Source organism: Symphodus melops, assembly GCF_947650265.1.
Source record: "Symphodus melops genome assembly, chromosome: 11".
In the NCBI taxonomy this organism is placed as follows: Eukaryota; Metazoa; Chordata; class Actinopteri; order Labriformes; family Labridae; genus Symphodus; species Symphodus melops.
In genome coordinates this window covers 21,791,418-21,818,495 of record NC_136701.1, presented here as the reverse complement: position 1 = coordinate 21,818,495, position 27,078 = coordinate 21,791,418, and the positions used below count along the sequence as shown (strand labels likewise).

The window sequence follows — 27,078 nt, the reverse complement described above, 5'->3', positions numbered from 1 at the left end:
TACGGATGATGTCTTTAGTTAAAGGAAGTGTTTGTATAAGAGCCGCCTTTAACGCCTTTATTTGAGTTTCTCCTTTCAGTTTTTTCACATTAAAGTTTGTAACAATCTGCAGATCTGTAACTGGTCGTTTACAGATCTGCAGGTTGTGTTGAGGTCAACGTTGGGCCTACAGAAACCCTTCATCGCCTGTCCATGTAAGACTGCAGCTACTTTTTCACTTCTTGTTGCATGTCCAATCAAGCAGCAGCATTTATTTTAGTCTTCAATCAAGTTAATAAGCAATACATGTACAGTATATAAATATGTCCTTGCCCTTGTTCGGACCATTGACTGGGATGGCCTTGTATGAATCAGCTGTTACAGCACAGTAAAGGACAGGTACAGTCTGGCCAATCTGCACCAGTCCTTTATTATATCAGAGCAGCTGTGTCTGCAGATACAATTCACTCCAATCAGTGGGCCACATGCGATGCTTTATCCAGAAGGTACAGTGCTGCGTCTGCTGCAGATACATCTTTATCTTTTGGAATGGCATGACGACGGAGTTTCAGAGGTATCAAAGTGCCATGTTTATCCTGGAGGTCACGCTGTATGAGATCTACCTCACATAAGTTCCTGTTTGGTTATTGTATTTGGGCACGTGTGGCACCAACACATGTCAAAGTGCTTTAATGACATCTCAGACTTGGTCAGCACTCCTGGCTGCAGTAACAACATTTTCTTCTCCTTCTTCCTGATACAGTTTAACTTGACTCAAGCGTTTTCATAATGGAGTGTTCTTCATCACCTTTGCTCTTCCTCTGTCCCATCAAGGGAGAAGAGCCTCTCCTGGTTTTTGCTTTCACCTCATAATAGCAAACTCATTAAATGAGCAGTCATTTCAGCTATGCACTCAGAGCTTAATGAGTTACTCATTTTTCCTTTGTCCCCGGGGTTACCTGAAGTCCCGGTACAGTTTGCGCAGTTCATCCCAGAAGAACAAAGACAGAATGGTGTGTGGACCAAGTCGGAAATAAGAGGCTCCCAGACCTTTGTAGAGTCCCAACAAGCCCTCCTTGCTCAGAGTCTTAGAGAAGCAGTCGGCAAATCCTTTATAAAGTTGACCCTAAGGGATGAGAAAACAAAGGTGAGCCCCCTGAGCAGGATTTGATGAGTGTTCTGATAACTTAAATGTTATAATCCTTGTAAAAGTAATGAGAGGTTAAAAAGAAGAGTTGTTTCCTCCGACACATTTATCTTCCTCTTCATAAAAGGTAAAATAACATTACACACAATGCACTCAGACGGCTTGGACATTGATACGTTACAATACAACACTTTATTGTCCTTATAGGGGAATCTTCCCTGCGTTCAGATGCTGCACACATTAGGCTCTCTCCACAGAAGCTCTAATAACTTTTAAGTTTGTTACGCAAACAGCCTAAAGCCAAGATGTGCAGAAACTCACTTTTTCTATCTCCTTCGTCTTGTTTTGTGTTGTTTTTTATTGGCTAGTTAACGTGATATATCTTCATAAGTGGAGGCAGCCAGGTCGGCCTTATGTGGTTACATCTGAACTATGTGAAATATGTGCATGCTCTGGCTCTCTGTCTGCTTCAAGGTCATCACACAAATGTATCCATTTTGTGAGAGAGGAGAGTTTCCTGCATTGGTTTGAAAAAGATGGGCAGACCCGATCAATGACAATTAAACTACAAGTGGATAGACATTTCTGGTGGGAATCAATAAGCAGTATGTTAGGATCATAAATGGGGTTTCCCGTGAAATAAATGAAGGGTTGTAACTTTCAAAAAGGTCTCGCTCTCCTCACCTTGCCCAAATGGTCCACGGGCTGGTTGTAGAGTCGCGTGCTCACGACGTCGAAGGGCGTCATCGCCAGAACCACAACCACGCTGCTGATCATGCCGGCACTCAGAGCCACCAACCAGCTGTCCTTTTTGAACACCTGAAGAAAAACACAACACAGCAGTGAAACAACGACCTCACACACATAACGCTCAGGTCAAAGTTAAAATGTGGGATCACATGTTCAGACTTGTGACACAATGCTTGTAAAAAGTCCGAGTGCACCAAATATGAGGTTGATTTCTTTTTTTATTACCAATAAATTGCATTCACACTCCGGTCAACACTGCACAAATACAGTGGCAATGTTTCACCTCCTTAACTATCCGCCTGTTTGTAAGAGACAAATGTAACTTCTGTGACTTCACGAGACACCAAAATGACTTCAGAAACATCAAACTTTGAATTTGAATGGACCACAGCACTTTAGCACATGGCAGCTTTGGGTAAAAATAATAGTGGTGAGTAGTGAGTAGTAGTGAGGAGTGACAGTATTCAAGTGTTGAAGAAAATTGAAAACCTGAAATAAAAGTGTGTGCACATTATCCATATGTCCGTTTTTATATTCACCTGCTGTTCTTTATGTTTAGGGAGCTTCTATGTTTCCCCTAAACGCTAGCTCGCTGGCTCGCTTGAGCTTCATCTGACTGCATCAAACTGCTGTGAACTTAATCACATTTTGTCGTTCAGCCTCGGCCGTAGTATGACACAGCTGAGAAACCCAAGATGTAGCTCCTCTCAGTGCAGCGATATTAGAACAGCTAATCATCATTAGCACACCGCCATGTGTGCAGCTACTTCTAATTTTAACTGGTCATGATCTCCCACCTGCTGCCAAACAGAAGAATGGTCTATAAATAGAGCCTGAGCGACAAACTCATACGACAGACGCTGCAGTTAAACCTGTTAGTTTTTTTTTTTTTTACACGGCTGGTGATTTACGAACTGCACTTCAGGAGATGATGTAAAGGGATGTGGGAGTGTTGCCTTTGACTTTGGGAGGAGGTGGGTTTAGATCCTCCTCCTTCACACTCATCATCCACCAGCTACAAAAGTTAGAAGGAAGTATTGTATTAGTATTGTACGTGTACAATAAAGGAAGTAGTTCAAGGAAACTGTACAGCAGACTATGAGATTGTGCTTTTTCCAAACATTTCTACAGACTAATAAACTGAGTGCTACAGTGTTCAGACATCGCTGGTTTTCAACTTGACCTGGGTCAGCAGCAAGTTCTAGGGCACTCGTTGTGTAAGCTGCATATTTTCAGCCGGAGGGGCCAACGAAAGGTGTCGAATTTCTACTCCGGAAGAGTCCAACGCCTCCCGCTTTGTCAGTGTCACAATGACCGCTTTTGTAATCTGTGTGCAGCTACTGACTGCAAATTACCTCTCCACAAGCCCGTGACTCGGAGGTGAAAGCTGCAACTCATGCTTATTTAAAAGGATCCTGTCAGCTGCTGATTTTGGTTTTCTTGGTGAATGTCTTAAGATTGGAGTTTGGACCAATCAGAACTTTAGATAAAGTTATCAAAAGGTGGAAAATGACAATCTAATGTTGCAAAAGCTTGAATTGGACGTCTATAAAGTGTTTCAAACAGACGTTAAAATATTTCGTTGTAACACAAAGAACAGCAGCAATATTCTTATCGATCTTTGTGACTCATTTCAAGGCCCCTAAAGCAGTCATGTTTATTCTTGACCGCTGTGTTCATGTGGAAGGCGTGCACACAGAGGAGGGCTGAGGAAACAGGATTCCTTCAGTCACTCTGATCTGTGTCATAGCTCCTGGATTTAGATGGATCAACTCAAGCAGGGTCCACATAGGATAAAAATATTCAAACCTGGAGGTCTATAACCAGCTCCTTGGCGGAGGAGAAGGTGGAGAGTTGTGCAGCTGAGCCCACGCTGACTCTTGGCACTGCAGCACTCGAGCCCCTCCACAGACCCATAATGCCATGCGCCCTGTAGATGGCTGCCAGCGCGTGGATCATCCCCTGAGAGAGAGGGAAAAAAGGGGGAGGAGCACGTGAGAAAGTGCTTGTAGATGCTCACCAATCATGTGTGACACTGTCACCTTGAGTTAGTGGGTTACCTGGTGTTTGTACTGATGTCCCACTGCAATAGAGGAGGCAGCCTGGCTCTGCAGATGAGTCTTGACCTGTCAGTGGAGACAAAGTTTACTTATCTCCATGGTTACAGATCACAATGTCACAGCTGACTTTAAAAAAAAAAAAAAGTTTTAGACAGGATGAAATAACAACAGGTACTGACCAGATACACAGGGCTGCCCATTACGGCTCCAACCACTCCAGCCACAGCTCCTGCAACCGTGGTTTTGAGTGCGCTGACTCTTCCGTTTGTGTGGATGTAACCGGATGACTCTATGATGGCGTAAGAGCCAAGTCTGACTCCATTCATGCAAAACTGATAAACCAGCCCCGGTGCCAGTCCTTTCTGCAAGCCGGACAGTCCGTCCACTTTGCCGATGGTGTAGAAAGCGTGGAAGACATTACGGTAGTGAACCTGGTACGACCCCCGGCTCTGCAGCTCGCCCTGGAGCTGCATGCGCGTTTTGACGACCTCCAGCGGGTTGGTGAAGAGACAGGCGCCGCATGCTGCCGCTCCGCTCAGCACAAAATCCATCACGGGAGTCGAGACAGATGTGGAGGCCTTCACCTAGTCCGACCTGTCTTTCATTTCACAGCAGGGGTTCCTCCTCCCACATTACTGTACACACACGCACACACACAGCGTACCGCCGCGAGGTACATCAGTGTGCAGACATGTGTGCACTTCAGGAGCATCTGGTAGGAATCGTAAAACCGAGCATCGAAACGATAGGCCTAGTTAAACGCTTGTTTGGTGAATGCCAAATATCAAGTACGATTTGATAAATTAATGGCAGCAATATTCACAACACCAAACTTTTTATTAATCAGTTCCTACTTGTTCATTTCAATTTGTAATTCACCTTTAACGTTGTGTTATATTATTTTGTATTATGTTGTTGGGATCTTTTTTCATTGTGAAACCGTATTCATTTAAAATGTGAATAGTTACTTACATGTCATATCCCAATATACAGACTTTCTGAGATAAGGACCCTAAAAGGAAATTGTCTTTTTTATTTATTTATTTATTTATTTTAATTTTGAGAGAAATAGACTATCCTTAAGAATTAAATGAATATTGTAATTGAATATGTGCATGTAAAATTAAATAAAAAAACATCTACAAAACTGTAATTCACAGTTCGCGTAACATGTGTGACAATATGCTTCATGGAGATTTTCTTTTAAATCAGAACTTTGAAGTACTGCGTTTTCCACATCCTCTCTCCGTACCCTAAACGCCTCATCTTGTGAGACTGGTACCAGTGCGTACGTCTGACGCCGGTGCTCTCAGCCAATGAAAAGAACTCTTTACGGTTTTGTTTAATGAAGATCCCGTGCAGAGCTGAAGGGTGACAGGCTGAGAGATTTGAATTCACATACTGACGGAGGCAGCCATGTTAACAACACACATCTCTAAAGATGAACCTGTGCATCTTCACATGACCTCCAGTTGTAACTGGTAGAAGTCCAAGCATCTCTCCTGTCACGCTGGCAGCCATCAAAATTGTGTAATTACAAGATCATTTTGAATCAAGACTCATGATAATTGTTATTAATCAACAAAACAAGACATTAAAACTATAATCAAAATATATCTTAATTTTTTTAAACGTAGAAATCAATAATACAATACTATCCTCACTCAGGCAATATAGATTACAAAGGGAGCTTCTATTTTTTTTTTTTTAAAACATTGTGGTGCAACCTGGACACATTGTCAGTGATGTGCCCCGGGCTCATGGGGTGTTTCAGGGTCTTATAATTAGACCCAACCAGTGGTGATAAGGCTTGTGAAGCCTTCATCCACTTCCAGTCGGTATCTAGTTTTGCATACTTGACTCTCCTGAGTTTTCTCTATCAAGTCAAATAGGACGTCAGTTTATTCAAGACGACTTGCCACCAGACATCAGGACCAACCGTTAAACAAGAGTAAAAAAAAAAAAAAAAAAAAAAAAAAAGTTAACAAAACCACTGTGGCTCATCGTCTCTCAGCATAAAGTCTGGGGTTCGATCCTGAAATCATAGGTTGCAGTGTCCTTTCAAAGTGATGGACACTTTACGTAGCAGCCTCTGCCATCAGTGAATGTGGTGTGACTGTGACACGTGGTGTGAAAAACAGTTTGAGTAGTCAGAAGACTACAGTTCGACCCATTTACCTTTAGTGTATTAATGAGTAAAAAAATCCCCAACATATTTTCTAGCTCCATTAACTAATTTAGTTCACCAGCTTAACTGGATCTGGACTGTTGCCAAGCAACTTAAACGTTCTACACACACATGCTAGTTTGTGTCCATGCGTACAACAGACGGGCTACTCTGTATATTTACCTGTAGGCCATGAAAGATCGGTAAAATACTGTCTGTTGTGGGATTCTGAGGTATCAGACTAATTGAAAAGAATAAATGTCATCCAGGTCTACACTTCTCTTTAAGTAGCCCCCAAACCCCCCTTGATTACCAGTAAATTTGTTTGACAGTGCTTTCCCCCCCCCAATGACACACTTTCCTTAGCAGGCCTATTTCTATTAACATTCACTGCGAGTCCAGGTAAATACTGGGTCAACAGGGCATCACCATGGCTCTTAATTAGAGATAATTGTCTGTTGGAGAACGGTGACTTCCAGAGCTGTTTATAACCACATTTCTGTTTAATCAGCTGGTGAGCAGTTAGAGCCCAGCTGAGGATCACAAGTATTTTTTAACACTCCAATGTGTGTGTGAAAATGTAATGGGATTGTAATTTAAAGCCCAAATAATTAAACAGGAAAAGCTTATCCACTTGACTTGATAGTAAAACAGTAACATGTTTTGGCCTCGTCTACAGTTGTAGCTGGTAGAGTGACGTGTGCAAACTCAGATCATGTTTGATTCTGAGCGAGTAAAAAAGTAGTGATAGAGCTCCTGATCTACAAACTGAACCGCCTGTCTGGGTTGGTGGGTTTGCTCTGCTCTTGGTCACTGAGCTGGATTAGACTTGAACGTAAAATCTGATTCACCTCTACCCCCCTTTAAATAGGATTTATGCAGGGGGAATTGGGTTAACAGGGCCTGTTTCAATTGCTTCTTCCGCCTCCATTGAGCCACGCATTTGCTGTCTAACTTCAACCAGTCAACATTGCACAGCTCTGTTCTGTTTCTTTTGAAAGCTCCTGAATGAGGCAACATAGCAATCACACAAGATTTAAATCTGTACAGTGTTTTTACTTACTTTTACTTACTAACACTGGAACAGATGAACACAATGTGAAGTATTTCATGACCCCTGCCAAAGTGCTCACAACTAAAGGGTAAACGATACTGGTGCAATGGATCACCAATCTCACGGTTTTGAATTGACCACAGATTTCTAACTGTGCATTGAACCAGCACTACAAATCAAAACGCATCACGTCCTCAATGTGCTACTATACCAATAAAAATCATGCACACCGTAAGATAAAGCTGAACTCCTTTAATTGAAAAATGGATTTAAAGGTTCAAGGTCAGCAGTCCTTAATATATTCATCATTTTAATAAGAGTATTTTTACCCCCCAGCAAGGACAGCAACTTTACAAAAACAAATAGAAATCTTTCTGTGAATAGCCAGTTTACTGTGATCTACAATTATCCTTTTCCCGTGTGTGCTTTTACAATGTTGAACACCTAACACACACACACACACACACACACACACTGCATGATAAAAGCAGACAGTGAGAGGAAATAGAGAAAAGCCGAAGCAGTGTTTGTAACAAAGTAACCACACGACTGATATATCAACAATCCAACACATTTCTGAGGGAAAGTCTGTGAAAACCACCACTGCCATACATCTGATATTATAAACTTATGAGAATGTAGATATGCTATTTTGTGGCCAATATTTAAAGTGTATTAAATGCAGTGCACATCGTAATTCTGCTCTTAAAGCTGACATACATTTGTTCATAATAATGCATATTCATAACTCAACTCAACTCAACTCAACTTTATTTATAAAGCGCTTTAAACAGCCGTAGCTGTGACAAAGTGCTGTACATACATGAAGAGCACAAAACATAAAACATAAGTAAAACACTAACAGGGTTAAAACAATAAAAACAATAAAACACTAAAACAAGAACAGAATCTCATGCTGGGTTAAAAGCCAAAATATAAAATAAATAATAGTATTTATATAGTATTTTTTACAGCAGCAACATTGCATTAATAAAAGAGCAGGTATTCCATCTAAAACAGATGCTCTGTTGTAGTTTCTCTGATGTCTAAGGTTACATCTGTCCTCTTCAGCTTGGTGATCTTAATCCCCACTTTCTTCCCTCAGCCACCCTCTAAATCTGCTCACCTGAAAATGTACCCTATACTTACTTCAGCTTGTTCATGTAGGGAATGTTTTAGTTAAGATCCAGATTCTCCTGAGAAAGGAGAAAGGAAAGTATTCTCCCACACAGTGAAGCACATAGTTCAAAGATTATGTGAAGACTCACAACAGTGTTGTGCTCTGAGACACCCACTGAGACAATCCACTTTTGCTCTTCAGTCTGCTTCTTTTGCTGGACCGTCACTCAACAGATTAAATAAATATAGTCAAAATGTAAATTTGGGATTTGTATCTAACCTTCATTATTTTACTGATCAGAGTCACAACTCTGTAAATTTGACATAAACTGTAGAAAACTGAAACTTAGTGTGAACAAAGAGCCAAAGTTTAGTTAGAAACCTGAGCAATGCTTTCTGAACTAGTGCACTGTTCCTCATCCGTAATCACACCTGCTGTTACACTAATAGCCTCTGCCCAGTTTGCTCCTTCCAATAACGTTAGGGTGTAATCCTCACCAGCTAATGAACAACCAAGTCGGATTTCAGGTGCAGGGTAAACCTCGACCTGATGCCCCAACCTTTCCAGCTCAGCAAGCTGCAGGGACGAGTGGGGACGACGGAACAGTAAGCGAGTCTAAAATACACTAGTACATTTTTCGCAGACCGTCAACGTAAAGAGATGACTTCTTTTTGTTCTGATTGATGGAAGAACAAGGAGAATAGAAGGGAAGAAACCGTTTTTTTTGGATGCCACCCAATTGGATTTAATCTATTGTCTTCAAGTCCTCCTTTAAGTCACCGCTACAGCCAGAAAGAACAGTGAGTGCTGCTTTATCTATACTATTCAACGTGGGTGTAAATAACTCTTTCTTAAATAAAAAGTGTTCATTGATATGTCTATGACAATATTAAAAACATGTATAATGCAACATCGTTTATATTCCCTTAAGTAACATCTGTTTTTTTTCTGTATGGCTCCTGATCTTTTAAAAAGAAAGATACAATCCGACCCCTGATAATAATGTCTTAATTTGACCATATCCCCCAATTTTCTGGACTCATACTGTATTACATTAGCTTCATTTAGTCAGAGCTACACTGAAATCAACATGGACCAATAAATCCTGTTATTTGTAATACAAACGCTTGCTTAAGTTTTCCTGCTGTCAAAACATTTGTTTTAATTAAAATGTAGGTTAATTAACAAGAATGTCGATCATCTCTTTGAAAATCTCCGGTATCAACAGTCAGCGTTAATTGGATTTCGGTGAGCGCCAAGAGTATCACTACATGTACCAGGTCAAGACGCTGCAGCTTATTCACATGAAATAGACACCCGAGCAGACTTACTACTGCCAAACCAGTGCAGTATTAAGCTTGAAGTTTCCTGTCCCATTTCGTTGCACGGAGATGTAATTCTCTGAGCGTTACATGCACTAATGGTGTTAATATAATGTGGAGATATGAGTCCTGTTTAATTGCAGCAGTTTTATTTTAAACAATCTTAATAAAAAAACTTCTTAACAAATCAAAGCTTCTCTCTTGAATTGTCTTCTCTGAAATGCTAGACTTACTGAGAATTTTACAAAATGGAAGGAATCCGTCAAAATCTGGCCAAGGAATAAACTTTACCTCTGTTGTATATCCAAGCATGCAATTACACATTTGTATTACAAATTAAAGCTGACTGCAGACATGAAAGAAATAAAGGAACCGGGATGAGGAAGTGAAACAGCTTTGGCCTGCACCAACGTGACTTGTTCTCCTTTCCGAGCTTAAAGCTCCCCAAATTCTCTGCAGTGCACGAGTGTGTGCACACTTGAATGCATGCAGACTTTTTTAAGGTCAGTGCTTTAAGCATCTATACCAAAAGGCTCACTTCAGAGAACCTTAGGCTTTTGAACAGCAGGGGGTAGCATATCACAACAATACTCCGAATCCAATTTCATTTTCTTTCCTGTCAGCAGAACCTTCAGAAAAAAAGCCCTCAGGTTCATAATGTCTGAAGACTTTGTCTAAAATAATCTTTCAAAACCAACTCATGATACCAAACCCTAGAACAGAAGGTAGTTTGGTATTTAAAGGACCAGAGTAAGCTGACTCTCACTGTACCATGGAGAGGGAAGGAAGCAAAAACGTGGTAAATATCATTACACCATATAGTGACAATAACGTTAGGTCATATGTTGGAAGACTTGATATATTGTATGAGTGTAGATAAAATCCTTGCTGTTTCTGTGTGTCAAAAACAGAGGTGCAGCCATGGACATCGGTGGATTGGAGACAGTGGTGGCCAACTCAGCCTATGTTTCAGCCCGTGGTAGTGTGGATGGAGCAGCGGCAGCTTCAATGCGGGACAAGAAGATGCGTGCCAGGCTGAAACTCCCACACATTCGAGAGTGCGAGCACACGAAGACAACTGTAGACTCAGTCTTTGACAGCATGTGTCTAAGACAGCCCATTGGTAAGCGTCTCTTCCAACAGTTTCTGGATAGCGACGCAACCAATAAAAATGCTGGAGATCTGTGGAGAGACATCGAAGATTACACTATATGCCAAGAGAAGGACAGAGTGCAGAAGGCCCAGAAAATTGTAAATAAATACTACGAGTCTGCTTCAAAGAATTTCTGCAGCTTCCTGGAGGAGAAGGCCATCAGTCGAGTAAAGGAAGACTACAAGAACATCCGCGGAGACCTCTTCAAAGAGAGCGAGCAGCAGCTACTCAAACATCTTGAGCAGAAAGCCTTAGATGGCTTTAAGAACAGCATGTACTTCCTGCGTTATGTTCAGTTTAAATGGCTGGAGAGCCAGCCTTTTGACGAGGAGTGGTTCATGGACTTCAGAGTCCTGGGAAAAGGGGGTTTTGGGGAAGTGTTCGCTTGTCAGGCTAAGGCAACAGGCAAAATGTATGCCAACAAGAAGCTGGAGAAAAAGAGGCTGAAGAAACGTAAAGGTTACCAGGTAAATACTGATACGTCATCTGTTGTCCCACCCAAAAACCATTCATGAAGTGAGCTTGTTCTACCACCAGTGACGAATAAAGAAGAAACTGTTGGGGCACCAGATAACTTATTGGTTATGTCGAGAGCCAAATCTATAGAGGCTGTGGTCCCATTGCAGTGGCCCTGAGTCTGAATTCAAAATTGGGTTTTTGCTTACAACATTTCTAGACTGTCTTTAGCATTCCTGTCTAAAAAAAGGAGAAACTGGCCCAAAAATATAACAAAAAAGAGAGAAAGAACTGCCTGTGAGGGGCTTTAATCCAGTGAGAGTAGAGGGTTCATTTGGACCACAACAGCTCAATTTAAAGAAGCTTGTGTCTCTCTTAAAGACCTCACAAAGCAGCTCAGAGCCAGACAGAGAGAGACAGTGTGCTCGACTGAAACCCACAGCCTTTAAAAGCATTAGTGGATTATGAAGTGTTAAAGGTGTTGCCTGCTATTAGAGCAGCATGTCACTTTTTGTTCGAAGCTTAAAGCTTGGTGAACTGGGTCGCACTGTACCAGAAGAAAACTAATTATTAACTATCAAAGCAGTGATCAGCCAGAGTGTCACCGTTTGTTGATATATGAAGAATAACCACTACTCTGCAACCCTCAAAAAAGGTGGTTCAGCGAGACTCCTTTTTAGAGTTGTACCTAAATATTGGTTTATATGCTCATATTATGATAGCATAAACATAAATACTCACTCGTAGCATGTAACTAAACTCACCTAATTTCAGTCAAAAATTAAGCTTAATGGAGCTTAATGAATTACATCAGAGAAGATTTATAGAACCAGCAAGTCTGCACATTATGATTGTTATTTGACTAATGACTCTTTTTAATGTTAATTTGTGTTTAGGGAGCAATTGTGGAGAAGCGCATCCTCGCTAAAGTTCACAGTCGCTTCATTGTGTCCCTGGCTTACGCATTCCAGACCAAGACTGACCTCTGCCTAGTAATGACCATCATGAATGGAGGAGACCTCAGGTACTCAATATTTAGAATCACACCAAATGCAGATTGATACTTTCTAGGGTATTGACTTCAAAATATGACTTTATCATCTATTTATATCATCCAATTTATCATTTATCTACCGTAAATTCCGGACTATAAGCCGCTACTTTTTTCTCACACTTCGAGCACTGCGGCTTTTACTCCGGTGCGGCTAATGCATGGATTTTTTATGGGGGACAATGAGCTTCTGCCGCAAAAACATTTGACATCGTCACGTCGGATCTTAATATCAGTCATTTTGCGCTTCATGCACGCACCCTCATGATGGAAAACACACGGAGAAATACATATGATGTAGCTTTCAAGTTAAAGGCGATCGACCTGGCTGTCAAAGAAGCTAACAGAGCTGCTGCACGTTAAGATGACACTGACAGCGACAACAGAGACTGAGGAAGTGAGTAATGAAGTCATTCTGAGGCAGTGAATGGATGGACTTTTTCTTGTGAAATATATTACGGTCATCTTTTTCATCAGCCGTGTTACAGACACCGTCGGCTAGGCTTCGTATTGTAACGGTTCATGTTGTAAAGTCAGTAGTTGATAATGTGTTCATAATTCCGATTATGTGGAGAGTCAGTGAATGCACCAGCGAGAACGTGTTGAGTGGCTGTATGAGAGAACGCTGGGGGAGAGAGTTGGATTGTTACGGCAAGTTATGTGTTGCTCTCTGCTGTAAACGGCGTGGTCACGGCCGACAGTGATCGGGTTATTAAAAGTTATTATTTGAACGCTCTCGTCGTCCTTTAACGTCCGTACGGACGCTACAGTATTTGTGGATGTTACCGGTAGCCTACGTCTGTGTAAATAGCTCTTGTTATAGCGTGGACACCTGCTGCTTATAATCAAGTGCGGCTTATATATGTACAAATACATTTATTTACTTATTTTTAGCCGGTGCGGCTTATATCCAGGTGCGCTCAATAGTACGGAATTTACGGTATATCACTTATGATTTTCTAATTTTCTGAAGACATCAGAGTAAAGTTACTTTAAGAAGAAACATGTTGCTTTTAATATTAATATAGTTGGTAATCAAATAAAACATTTCTTCACTCTAAACCTGAAAATCTTCCCTGCATGGCTTCCATCCTGTCTGTACAACTTTCTTCTTCAGCTACTGATGTCAAATAAGAGGCATTAATGTATGCAGTGCACTCTGCTGGTGGAAAAAACAGAGAATTGCAAAATATGTTTTCATCAAACTCATGGACAGTAACTGGTCTATATTTGTATTTCTATTTCTGACTGTTTTGCAAGGTATCCTTACACCTCTAATACACACATGTAAGACATGATACACACTGGTTTATCAAAAGGTCTTCTGCTCTTCTCATCTCTACTAATCAGCCTTAGGGTGGTCTATAAACCTTCCTGCTAATGTACAAAGAAGCCAAATAATAACCTCTCTTCATGTTTCACAGGTTTCATATGTATAACGTGGATGAAAAAAATCCTGGTTTTGACGAGAAGAGAGCACGTTTTTATACATCTCAGATAATCTGCGGACTGGAGCACCTACACCAGCACAGGATCGTGTACAGAGACCTGAAGCCAGAGAACGTACTGCTGGATGACGCAGGTGAGACATTTTACTCTGCAGAATTTGATTTGTTCCAACAGTCACCACAGCCATTGAAAACGCTTTAACATTTAACCAGCTAGCTGGTTTAAACCGAGAATATTAGAAAAATAACTTTGTATTGAGAGTTCAGCTGAAAAAAGGTGACATCTTTTTAAGGTGTACTTTAATTACAGAAAATATTCTTTAAAAAAAATAAATTAAAAAAAAATTCACTCAGACCGCACAAGTTGGCTGTCTATTTCATGTCACATGACACTGTGGTAATCAAAGCATGTTTTCACTCAGGACACGTCCGTCTGTCTGATTTGGGTCTGGCTGTTGAACTCCCGGTTGGAAAAGACAAAACAAGTGGATACGCTGGAACTCCAGGTACTGAAATTAAACTAAAGATGTCTTTAAACTAAACTAGACGAGAGAATATATCATCACGTTAATGTTACAGGGAACACAGAAACAGTAGCAGCATTTTGATTCTGTTTTTACGAGTTCTGTCATGTGTGTCTGTTTAGGTTTCATGGCTCCAGAGTTGCTGCAGAAGAAGGAATATGACTACACAGTGGACTACTTTACACTTGGAGTGACACTGTTCGAGATGATTGCAGCCAAAGGGCCTTTTAGAGTGCGAGGAGAGAAGGTACTAAACATATGGGACTTTTATGGTAAAAAAGTAAATATCATTAATTCTCCTGTTTGCTCAAGTCGAGGGCAAATTCTTTGTTGCTGAATCATTCAGGCAAAATGCTCCCTCTCTCTCTCTCTCTTCAGGTTGAGAATGAGGAAGTGGCTCGTAGAATCTTGAACGACCCACCTCCATTTACACCAGCCTTCAGCAAAGACTGCAAGGCTATCTGTGAAGGCCTGATGGATAAAGACCCAGTTAAACGCCTTGGGTTCAAAAACAATTGCTGCGACGAGCTGAAGAATCAGCCTTTCTTCACTGAAATTAACTGGGGTCGTCTGGAAGCAGGTGGGCAACACAAACAAAGTTTAACATTCAACGCTTCAATAAAAAAAACTTTTTGATAGTTGTGGCTACAAAGTATGAGAACAAAATACTCTTACTGATTTCATCTGTTAATAATTACGACTAGCAAGAGATTAAAGAGAAAAATTCAAGCCGTCAAATATATAACAGGCACAAAAAGGGAAGAAAATACTGAAATCCAAAATGAAATCATGGAATCATTTAAAAAATGCCAAACTTTAAAAATTGTTGTTTGTTCTTCCCGTTCAATTTGAAGGTATGCTTCCTCCACCATTTGTCCCTGATCCCAAGATGGTCTACGCCAAAGATATTGACGACGTGGGCGCCTTCAGCACAATCAAAGGTGTGGTTTTGGATAACACGGACACTGAATTCTTCAGTGAATTCTCTACTGGCAACGTCCCAATCCCATGGCAGGAGGAGATGATCGAGACAGGTGTGTTTGGAGAGATGAATATCTGGGGAGAGAATGGAAAGCTGCCCAATGACCTTGACCCAAACTTTGTGGAATCCAAAGGTGGAGGATGTGTGCTCCTTTGAGTAGCAACCGATGGAGAGAAGGTCTATTGAAAATAAACACATTTAGATTTGGCGTGTGCTCATTTGCAGCCACTTACTTCTAATCTGTGTAATCTTTTATTTGTACAATAATCTGTTATTATTGTAATGAATATCATATGTGAAGTACTCATATCATAGTATAGGATATACCTATATTAGAGTATGTACAATATGCAGTGTTACTTTTAAAGTGGCAGCTTGTTGAAAAGTTTACGTTGCTGAAATATCATGCATGTAACAAACTGTAAATATAATAATACTAATGACTACTGAAATGTCACTATTTATGCCAATTATTCTGTTTAGTAACAACAGACTAATTAAGTATATGCTATTTTGAAGAGCTCAGATGCAATTTATAAGTTATATAAATGATTTGGACAGAAGCTCCTTTCTGTACATATTATGCTAATGTAATTATATTTATCTATCATATAAAAAGGTATCTAACTTATAACCAGGGCAGATACTGTAGATAGAACAAGTGAATGCAATTAATAAAATCTTGCAAAGCAATAATAAGTGTTGAGTTTTGTAAACCTCTTTAAAATCGGTCTTTATATCTTGGGGCCGGTGATGTCAGGAGATTCACCGCACATACAAGAAGGCTGAATTACTTCCTCTCATTATTCATTTAGAATTCAAAATCAAACAATGCGTTTGGCCCGCATGGGTTCATCAGGTTTGTGATACAACTCAACTCAAGGGTGCTTTTAAACAGGGTGCAGCTGCACTCAGTCCAACCAGCAGCAGCGCTGAGTTTCCATATGAGGTCATATTTCCATGCCAGAAGTTCTTGCTCAGCCTTTATTAGTATGTTTCTTTGACTGAAATATACTATACAAACACTTTGGTATAAAACCATTTACTCTGATATTTTAAAGACATATGATATTGAAGTAGATCATATGAATTTTGGATTAAATAAAAAAGGTTGAATGCTAAGATTCACAGCAATTGTAAAGTGTAAATTTCAAGCTTGTTAAGGAGCATACTTAAATTTACAGCAGATATGATAAATTCTTCTTCTTCATCCTGTAAGTATGAACCCCTTTGATCAGCAGGATTATTATACACATCAATTCCATCTTGAGGGTGTGTTTTGTGATCTACTGGGAGCCACATTTTTATTTTCTAGTCGTTTATTTTAAATACTTAAAGTTGTATCGATGTAGAAGAATGGTTAAATAATTTGAAATTGGCAGTCTGTCTCCACATTATAGCTCATCAGCCACTGGGTTTGGAAAAAGAAATCTTCTACTACTGGTGTTGAACTTAAAAACCTTGAGCATAACAACATCTGTCAACTTGATTTAATGATTCTGAATATCAGCACACAGCGGCTGTATTCTTCTTTGTCTGAACATTTGCTATATGTCTGTGAAACGTAATAAAGCCTGTCAGTGATTAACCTTGTGGTTAGAGTCCCCATTAGTGTGCGTTGGAGCTGTTTGTTGATAGTAGATGTTGGTGGATGGTATAACAATCAATATGTTACTGTTAGCCTTTTGTGATATTAAAATATATGTCTAATGGACCCAATCCTTTGCCTTATATGTCAAAAAGGAAAACGAGAAACTGGTGGAAGAACTCGATCAACAGACATTTATCAACTCATAACTCTTTATCAACAGCTTCCAACTTCCAGCCTGATTACTTTGTCTAAGTAATGAGTGCAAAAGAGAAAGACCTGAAGCCCCTGTCAATTCTTAGTCCTTCAGACTATTAACCTTAAGTGTAAATGGACCAACTACAAGGATCCACGCCTGCCTCCGCCAAAGATCCACCGCCCCACAAGATGTTAACCTCAAACAGCGTTCACCTGACCAGATGCGGAATAAAGGAAACATTTTACCTGTGGCTCTTGGACCCTTCAAGCAAAAGTCAAGGGGGACAAACAGTTTCTCTGGTAAATCCTTGGTTTGTAAAATTAATAAATAATGCATACTCCCCATGAAACCCCTTGAATTCCCCAACATGACCAAACTATTTCCACAAACCGTTTGTCAATCTGAAGAGTGGTAGTGGACTACAGTATGAACCCTTCCTACTTCTGCTTCTCTGTTGATTCACTGAAGTACTAATAATCGCTCATCTCTGGCTTTGACACAACATCCTCTTCACTACATCTTACACCTATGAAAGTTTTCAAAAAGATCCTGCTTGGCCATATGCTTTGACCGTTGACCTGGTGCATGCACAGTGAGTGCATGTGGTGAGCTTTCGTACTTTAACATCATTCATTTTAATCTATGTGTGAGTCAAGACTTCCAGACAACCACTATAAATGAACCCAGACTACTCTCCGTAGGCCAACCCCAAAAAAATGGCGCCGGTGGATCCTGCGAAAATTCGCCTATGGGATTTTTGCAATGGATTTTGGATCATTGCCGAAAATAAGCTCCGTGTCAAACACACGTTTCTGATGTGTAGCTGTTTTGTTCAGCGGGATAATCTTTATCATTTCGATAAAATTTTTGAAGAGTTAATGCAGCCGAGAGAAGTAAAAAGCTATAGTTATTCTCTAGCATACTACACCGCGGTCGGTTGATAATGACGTCATGACCGTTATGCTTCATCGATCTAATCGGGGGATTTGACAAGCTAGCTCAAAGTTAGCTTAATAAGTTGTTTATTAACCTAATATTTGCAAGAACACTGAAAAACATGACTAGCGGCTGTAAAGAGGATTAGGGAGAGAGTTCCCGGAGTTTAGCTACTCATTAGCAACCGCCGTTTAAAGTTCGCGTAAAAAGCTTAAAATTCACAAGTGAGGTCTTAGCTAACGTTGTTTATCTCGTCTAACAAAATGTCAACATCTCTTCAGCTTGTGTTAACCACAGACCTTATTTCAGCCGTCCAACCACAAACCCATTAAAAATCCCCATTGACTTTTAGAGTTAGGAACCCATGGTGCTAAAACGCTAACTCACTTCCTGGTTTTAGGACTCAAAACTATACCAGTGTATGTCAATCAAATTAAACTCAACTGAACCCAATAAATCAGCTGTCAAGCCAATCACTCTAAAGTCACTGACTTTTCAGTTTTGCTGTTTGAAAGAAAAATACAAAGAGCAAAAGTCTTAGTCATAAGATTAATCATACTGATTTATAAGACTATATTAAAGCAGTGACCTCACCGAAACTCAGTGATATTACAGAGTACACAAGTACTGACTGTTCAAATATATACACCTGACACATTACTGAAACAGCTTTTGCTGACAGCATGTTACTAATCATATTCTAAATATAGTTTCGTAGGGACCTGAACAAAGACGTTCTCCATTACATGTTTAATTTTAAAATGGAACTTGGACAACCAAATATATTTCTTCATTTACTGACTAACATTATTGTGTGTGACTGTAGCAACTTAAGCGGATGTTTGGAGCATCATGCTTACAAGCTCGTCTGCTTCGTAACAGTTGCTGTTTGACTTAAGCATGCTGTGGACAGATTTAAATAACTCTACTTAATGCAATGTTAAAAATGTAACTCAGTGTTCACAAATGAGGTCACAAGATTAATAAAAATGGTATAACTTCAAGATTTTTTTGTTATTGGTCACAAAGGTGTTCTTGATGCCAGTGCTAGACTTCTTGTGACAGATGGGGTCAAAGGTCAGAATCAAAAGCAACTTCTGGTTCATTTTAGGTGAACTATCCTTTTAAGTAGGGAGGTCAACGCGGACACAACAGAATAAATATTACAGCTAAGGGGGGGGAAGGGCAATGAGATAAAATATTAACAAGTGATTAGCGTTAAAGCTTTAATGTTGGTTCATTACGGTTAATATATGACAGTACTTTGAACTGTGCTTCTGATTACTAGTCCAGAAAAATAAATCTTAATTTGATAAGATATAAACTCTAAGTGGTGACTGATGGTTTCTCATATTTAAGGTTAATGTATCTTTCAAATGTCAAGTTATACTGACTCAGCAATAAAGATTTGAAAAGTGACAAGCAAAAATTCAGGGATCTGACACAGTGACGGGGGCAAAAATCAGTCATAATTTCTTTCATATGATCCTTACTGTATATGGCTATCCAATCCATCATAGGGGTGTGTAAGTACAGCCTGGTCTTTCAGGCGATAGCACTGTACTATTTAAACACAATGTTTCAAAGAAAAGGCATCAGTGTTAAATCTATACGCTCAAGCACAAAAAAAAAAGATTTACAGAGTGCAACAATTTCAACGCCATCTTTTGTTCAGCTGTAGAGCAGTTAATACTTAACCACAGCTAAAATAGACACTTTCTGCCTTCAATAAATCACCCACCTCTCCAAGCTCTCAGTGTTGGCTCTGCCCTCTATTCATTATTTCTACATTAGTATTTACTTTGGAAACTTGAAATGACCTCTCCAAATTCACAAGCTACCAATTCCAATTAACAGGCAGAAGGACAAGATGATACAGAGTAAACCTCGAAACATCACTTTGTTTCTCTTGCAGATTTATTCAGCCTGTCTATTGTTACAATACATTTTACAATGCTAACAACACATAACTGCAAACTGAATGAAAAAAGGCATTTTAATATTAATTGTCATCTGAAGATGATTCTAAGCAATAAATTATAATTTATTCCAGTCATGTAAACTCATGGTTCTTGGATTAAATTCTGGGGGAAAAGATTGAAAGGCATAAAACCTACCTTCAGTAACAATCAAAAGAGTTCCAAAAAAAAAAAAAAGGCTCATTGTATACTTACATTTCTATGGTAACATGGCAGGCACCTGAAATGTCATCAATTTAAGGCGGGAATAGCAGACTTATAATGTAGCTACAGCCTACAAATCAATGTTCAAATTAGTCCAGCTTTGAGTGCACGGGGAAAAAACTCCTGAGTCAGCTCTCACACTCCCAAAATGTATATCAGATATAGAAGTAGCGAATAGAGCTCCTCACAGCATATCTAGAATATCTATTTGTTTTGTTCATTTCTATTAGATACCTACTCTCAAGATGCAAGAGATCATCGAGGTTGTAGCACTTTTTCTCGGTTTTTCAAGCTGGATATTAATTTTAGTGTCACTGCAAGATCAGTATTGGAAAGAATCTACCACAGAAGGCAGCGTGATTACCACGTCCACTATCTATGAAAACCTCTGGATGTCTTGCGCAAGTGATTCAACAGGGATCTACAACTGTCGAGACTTTCCATCCCTTTTTGCTCTTCCAGGTAAGTTAAAGTACAATTTCTTTACATTATATTAAACGCATACTTTACCAAAGTCCTAGAATCATCCCTTGGTTTCTAATTATCATTTAAACAGATAGTTAACATTTGAGAGATACAGCTGGTTGATAACAACTATATTTTTCCAAGATGAGTTATCCATTTATTTTTTTTCTTCAAGGCTTCAGCTTTATATAATGGCTGAGTATGCATTTTCTAATCTTCAAAGTCAAAGGGAGAAACCCTGTTAGTCTTTGGTTGATTGATATATGTACTGCTTTTCCAACAGTGTAAATTATTTTTAAACTTTATACATATAGATTCACAAAGCATCCAAAGACATTAAATACGATATCTGAAGAAAAGAAAAAAACAACTGAACAAAAGTGAAGATTATTATTCTTTGGCTGGTTAAGGCATGCACTTTTCCAAGAAACTAAGTTCCTGCACACAATGCATACAAACCACACATTCCTAATTCAATTCATAAAGCAATGCATGTACCAGTTCTTTAAATTCCTTACTAGATTTATCCACCAGTGGACCAAGGTACAATCCAGTGTGAAAACCTCCAAGGCAATAAATCTATTGTTTCTGTATTGTAATCTACAAGATTACAATGGGCAACCCAACAGTACAGTAAAGTTTGTGACATCTGTTTATGAAGGCTGTTTAAGAAGAGATAAAATCAAAAATGTTAAGCTTTTTATTATTGTTAAGAGTAAAGAGTCTATAAAAAAATCAAGGTAAAACTTCCACATTGTTGGGATATACAATTATCATTGTATTCTACTTCTTTGTCCATTGTACCCTTACTATTTGTTATTTTTAACACAATTCATCAATTTCTTTTGGCATGGTATCTTCTAAGCAGTTAAGTCAAGCTTTTCCCAGAAGAACGGATCATGTTCTCTCTTAAAATATGCATTAATACAGTATAAAACCACTCAATCAGAGAAGTTCATTAGGTAAACGTTGGGTCACGGTGTTTCAATTTTTTTTGTTGCCAATGTTTTTTGGTTTAGTTGCAAAAAAGCTGCAGTCGTATTTCATTACCACGATGATAAAGGGCGATTAGTGATCATTACATTTGTTACACCCAACTAAGACAACATTTTAGGCCTCAGTTGTCAGGCAAGCAAACAGGATCATCAGACTGACCACAGACCTGGGGGGTGGCCAGACCCCAAGCCACCACGCCAAAAAAGTCCTCCCATCCTCCTCAGACCCAGGGTCAAGCGAGGAGCCAAAACCTGACTCTAATCACATTAATAATGTTTTCATTTTATTGACACAGTGTTCAAAGCAAACGTCAAAAGGTGACAAATGGCTTTAAGTCTATAGACGTTGGACTTCACTGCTCTGTTGTCTCTGAAGTTGGGTAAACATTTCAAGCCTTTCAAAAGGTTCAATAGAGTTAGGAATAAAAGGGGAAATCATGAGTGGGCTATTTGGAATTAATCATTGATTTGTAGTTTTCTCCAGCATCTTAGCTCAAGGGTTGGTAGGAACTGGTCTGGCACACTGAGACTGTAGGACGACCAAATCCTCACGTTTGTGAAGGTAGATAATTCGGTTAGTCAACGTTTGTAAAAAGTCTTTCTTTCTTTGGATAACTTGACGGGGTTGGTCAGAAACAAGAAAATATGAATGCGATAGTGGAAGTTGTGGCATTCTTCTTGGGGTTTCTGGCCTGGCTGATGGTTGGCATTGCTCTGCCAAATCGATACTGGAAGGTCTCCTCAGTGGATGGTAACGTTATCACCACATCAACTATCTATGAAAACCTATGGATATCCTGTGCTACTGACTCGACAGGGGTTCACAACTGCAGGGATTTTCCATCTTTGCTTGCACTTAATGGTATGTTGCCAACACAGATTTTGTTGTTTATTACTTCTTATCAGTCTGAATTGGATATTTACCCACACAAGGAAACAAGCTTGGATACTGTTATTTAGAAAACTATACTCCTAGAAAACATTTTTTAAAGAGAAAATACAATATCTTTCAACAAGATTGCTACCTAAGCCTAAAAGATCTCAAACAAAAATTTAATTTTTACAAAATTCAAAAACCCCAAAGGTTGGAGAATTAGATGTATTTGTATGTTTTTTTCTTGATAAAGGTGGGGCCTTAGTGTAGCTGTAAAAGTTATCAGTAGCTCTGACTGTAGTTGCTATAATAAGGTTGTAAAGAGTGGTAATATAAGATATGAGAGGGTGAAAGAGGATAAGCAAGAACCATAATAAACTAAGACAAAAAGACACATTGAGGTAATCTAAGAAGAATAGAACAATAAAATCAACTCCTATATAGCCTAAATATTACTCTGACATTAACTGCCTTTTACACTACAGTGGTTGGATCCAACCCTCTCCCATAAGTTGGTCAAAAATGAACCATATAAGAATCAATGTGTTTATTTGCAATTTGTATCATTCTGGTTAACAATATTTACTTCACTATTTTTATCAACACCGTGATATGTCATGTAAGAATTATTTGGTATTTTTCACTTTTCAAAAACTAATAACGGCAATAGAAAACTGCCAACGTATGGGACTCATCTTCTTCAAGCAACCTGTTTACCTTCTGGCAGCCATGACACCTTGAGGAAAAACCAAAGGAGGGTGGAGAGTGCCTTTGATTGACAAGCAAACCTTTCAATGTTAAAATATTTAATGTATTATATTTAATAGGAACGATGCAATTTAACCTTTTTTTTCGCACAAAACTTGAAAATGATGTGCTGCACAGAGAGTTTAGCTATTACCTATATGAAAGTGTTGTCTCTACTTGGGCCTTTTGTAGCTCACGCACTCACACACAATAAATACTGAGATTTTAACTTTAGTTACTGAACTCTAGAATAAGCCAATAATTATGATACATATTAATCAACACAATTAATGTATGACACAAACACACTTCATCCAGTAATTTTAGCCATAGCTAAGTTAGCTAGATAGAGTTGGCTAACTCAATGAAAGCTAGTTTGCTAATGAATAATAACATGTACTTTGGCACACAATGACTGATGATATGCACACACACATTAATATTGTAATGTTGAATTATACCAATTTGATGACATCAAATACTTTTTGAGGTTAACAAATGGAGATAATCCTGACATGTATCAGACCAGTGTAGAGATGGCCGATGACACTTTCAGATATAGACTTTGTGGTCAAAATTAAATATGTCCCTGTGATAGGACAGTTGATAAGATTCAAAGGTTACCATGGTATTCCATAGAAAATGCACGCAGATCATTTTTGACCCGTTTTGACCGAAGCTTGGAGTAGTAATACAAAAACTACAATTACAATGTATAAAAGATGGGTTAATTATTTAAATGAGAAGATTTCAGAAACATTCTTTTAGGAATACCAGGAATATAATGTGATAGCAACTTTTAATTACAAACATATTGCAAGAAAACAACCTCCCAGGGTCAATGTTGACACACTTATACAATGAAAGGTTATATATTACTTGTAATGTATTAATGTAAACATTTACCAAGATGATAAGACTGTTGCTGCATAGTCATAAACACATGCAGCTGGGTGCCCACTGCCTCACACTGCTCTAAAGTGTTGTGGTAAAGATTCATCAAGACCGTCAGTCATGAAGGACAATATCACATAGTTGGACAGATTGGTGCAGTGAACAGATTTAACCTGTAAGGATCTTTATGGCCAATCACTTTTCACAGAAACCAGGGAATTACATACAGCAAATGACAATGTTTCTAGCTGACAATCCAAATGCTTGGCTAGATTGATGAAAAGGTATTCTCAGACAGACATTACAAAATATAAAAAATCAGAACATCGAGTGATATTTAAAGTTTGTTTAGCCACAGTCAGTCAATCAACAGTTATATGGGACATTAATCATCAGCTGTGTACCAGTGAATAATAAACAGTTTAGCTTCTTAATAGATACTGGAAGTAAATTCCTTTTAGGCCTGATCTTTAACAGTCATGTCAATAAAAACAGTTTGAGTCATCTTAGAACTACACCTCTGCAACAGAAGTATTAGTGCAATTTAACATTGGTTTTCACTGAGCCAAAGATGCATTTAATAACTTCAGTGATTATATTTTTAATCATTATAAATCATGACTGAATTTATGTAGCGCCAATTCATAATTTTTTTTCTCAAGACACCTTACAAAAAGAGCAGGTCTAGACTACTGTTATAGTATTTACAAAGACTCAACATTAATCCAACTAGAGCATAGCACAAAGCAATATTTAAGTAACAAGGGCAGACTGTCTTTTAACAGTAACCTTAAGCAGAACCAGACTAATGTTGAACAACCATCTGCCAAAACTTTATTGAGCTTGGAAAGTGGGAGTGGGTGATGCAGAAAGAAATAGATGGACAGAGATTAACAAAACAACAATGAATCAGCAGATTTGCCAGTAATAATTGTAAAAGTATGTGTAGTACTCGTACACAATATGTACGTGTCTGTGGACCACATGTAATGATAAACATATCATTTTCTTCTCGTCTTCACACAGGGTACATTCAAGCCTCTCGGGCACTCATGATCGCTGCCATTGTGTGCGGGACATTTGGGCTTGTGGCAACTCTCATAGGAATGCAATGCTCAAAAATTGGAGGGGAAAACTACATCCTGAAGGGGAGGATAGCTGCAATTGGTGGAGTGTTCTTCCTTTTACAAGGTAAAGACCTGGGGATAAACTTAAAGGCCATGTCATGGGAAACGCATGGGAATGTTGGGCTGGAAGTCACTTCCATTTTGTCGTGCTACTTAGCTTTATTTGGATATAATAGAATGACAATACGAGCATCTAGAGTGGTCATAAAGAAGCTGATTCATGCAGTTGTTGGCGGGTGCATTTGCTTCATGTCTGACTACTTATGTGAATCTATATTACTGGTGGAAATTGGCTCAACATTGCTGTTACTTTACTATTCACACACTAAATTCTGAAAAGTTGCTGGCCGTGTCCATTTGATCTAAGCTTATAACAGTGTACATTTGGACCAATGAAAAACAGCCCTCTTGTCTAAAGTGCACAATGTTTTGCAGGGATTTGCACCATGATTGCCGTGTCCTGGTATGCAGCCAACATCACACAGCAGTTCTTTGACGACTTTTATCTAGGGACAAAGTAAGTTGACATATTCTGTATCAGCACTCAGTAATGAGCTTGTGCTGCTATTATAATGATTACACATTGAAACCTCTGTCTTATTGTATCACAGGTACGAGATTGGAGAGGGCTTGTACATTGGCTGGTGTTCAGCCACACTCGCCCTCTGTGGAGGTTCCTGTCTGACGTGTGCGTGCAGACTCAAATCAGACAATGAAAAAGTGTGAGTACCCTTAGCTAAAACACTAAGTGGCAATGCAGTGAGTACAATGGTAGAGATGTGTGTTCTCTAAATGTATGCACTTACATTTTTTGTTTCAGGCCATACCACTACCAACCCCCTTCCAGAGGACATGTGCTGTCAACAGTGGCAGCATCTCAGTCAGCTCCAAGCCATTATGGGAGAAACGCTTATGTCTGAGAGGTGGCTGTGTCAGACTGAAGGCTTACTGGGTTAAAGTCAATTGAGCAGATTGAATGTTTCAAGAGAAAATGAGCAGTGATTAGCATTCTGAATGCGTCATGTGAGGGCAGCATTTATGAAGGTACACAGGCTCAAAATCACTGTACATGTTTTTAAAACTTAAATGATGCATGTGAAGTTTTGATATGGTCTACTCATAGCTATACAAAACAAACTAACATTTATTAATGCAAAATGGCTACAACTCAATATTAGTCTGAGGGATACAATTGATATATCAATTGCATATGTATATGTATACTCATTGTAAATGGAATATGGTGGGAATTTGATCAAGGAATAATAGTTTTTTAACAGAACTTTCTAGATGTATTTTAATGCACTCTTTACCTAGTACTCTATTACACTCAGCATTACGTATTCCTTAGATGATCTTAAACTATTTTACAATTGTTCTTGTTTATGTTCCAAAGTGTAGAAAGTCTCTATAAGCACATTGTGTTTTTCATGTGCCCTTGATTGATTAAGATGGGTGTTGCACACCTTTCATTAACACAGTCCTTGAAGCTAAACTATATGTAGAATAATCCAGAGTACCCATTAACGGCTGAATTTGCCCATAAAGGTTAGAGGCTAAAAAAGCTATCCTAGAAATTTCTGCAAAGATCCTGATATAAACAGGCTTACTTTATATAAACATAGCATTTAATAAGTGTGCTGTTTCCGTATCAAGGAGAATATTCTGACTCTGACATTTGGGTGCAGAAAACTAGATGACCGAGGCTCTATTTTTGCATGTATTTTAATACCTTTTGACACTTGTATACTTATTGTATATGTCATAACTGTCTCTTCTGGGTGATCTGGCTTCAGTAGATTTTAGTATGTTTTTATACTCAATAAACATAATGTACAGTGACTTACTGCACTAAGC

General features: G+C 39.0%; 3 protein-coding genes across 4 annotated transcripts; 2 read left to right on the top strand and 1 right to left on the bottom strand.

Moving 5' to 3' along the window:
* Positions 1 to 390: 390 nt before the first annotated feature.
* slc25a35 (solute carrier family 25 member 35) lies at positions 391 to 4,663 on the bottom strand. Its single transcript, XM_079356692.1, has 5 exons — positions 4,116 to 4,663; positions 3,937 to 4,002; positions 3,686 to 3,838; positions 1,811 to 1,945; positions 391 to 1,105 (listed from the first exon to the last, which is right to left on the bottom strand). The coding sequence occupies exons 1-5, from the start codon at positions 4,485 to 4,487 to the stop codon at positions 935 to 937; spliced, it is 897 nt and encodes a 298-aa protein (XP_079212818.1). The 5' UTR covers positions 4,488 to 4,663; the 3' UTR covers positions 391 to 934.
* Positions 4,664 to 8,126: 3,463 nt separating this feature from the next.
* Positions 8,127 to 15,889, top strand: grk1b (G protein-coupled receptor kinase 1 b). 2 transcript variants are annotated; one of them, XM_079356430.1, is made up of 9 exons: positions 8,127 to 8,882; positions 8,968 to 9,077; positions 10,513 to 11,219; positions 12,105 to 12,232; positions 13,684 to 13,841; positions 14,130 to 14,213; positions 14,354 to 14,478; positions 14,610 to 14,811; positions 15,086 to 15,889. In XM_079356430.1, the coding sequence occupies exons 3-9, from the start codon at positions 10,521 to 10,523 to the stop codon at positions 15,367 to 15,369; spliced, it is 1,680 nt and encodes a 559-aa protein (XP_079212556.1). In that variant the 5' UTR covers positions 8,127 to 8,882; positions 8,968 to 9,077; positions 10,513 to 10,520; the 3' UTR covers positions 15,370 to 15,889. The 2 variants fall into 2 exon arrangements, with proteins under 2 accessions (XP_079212556.1, XP_079212555.1); XM_079356429.1 differs by having other exon boundaries at positions 8,127 to 9,077.
* A 4,302-nt stretch (positions 15,890 to 20,191) lies between these two features.
* On the top strand, positions 20,192 to 26,526 carry LOC306831932 (claudin-15-like). The gene is made up of 5 exons (XM_079356236.1): positions 20,192 to 20,581; positions 25,121 to 25,285; positions 25,657 to 25,738; positions 25,833 to 25,943; positions 26,042 to 26,526. Exons 1-5 carry the CDS (start codon positions 20,365 to 20,367, stop codon positions 26,139 to 26,141), a joined length of 675 nt encoding a protein of 224 aa, XP_079212362.1. The 5' UTR covers positions 20,192 to 20,364; the 3' UTR covers positions 26,142 to 26,526.
* Positions 26,527 to 27,078: the final 552 nt, after the last annotated feature.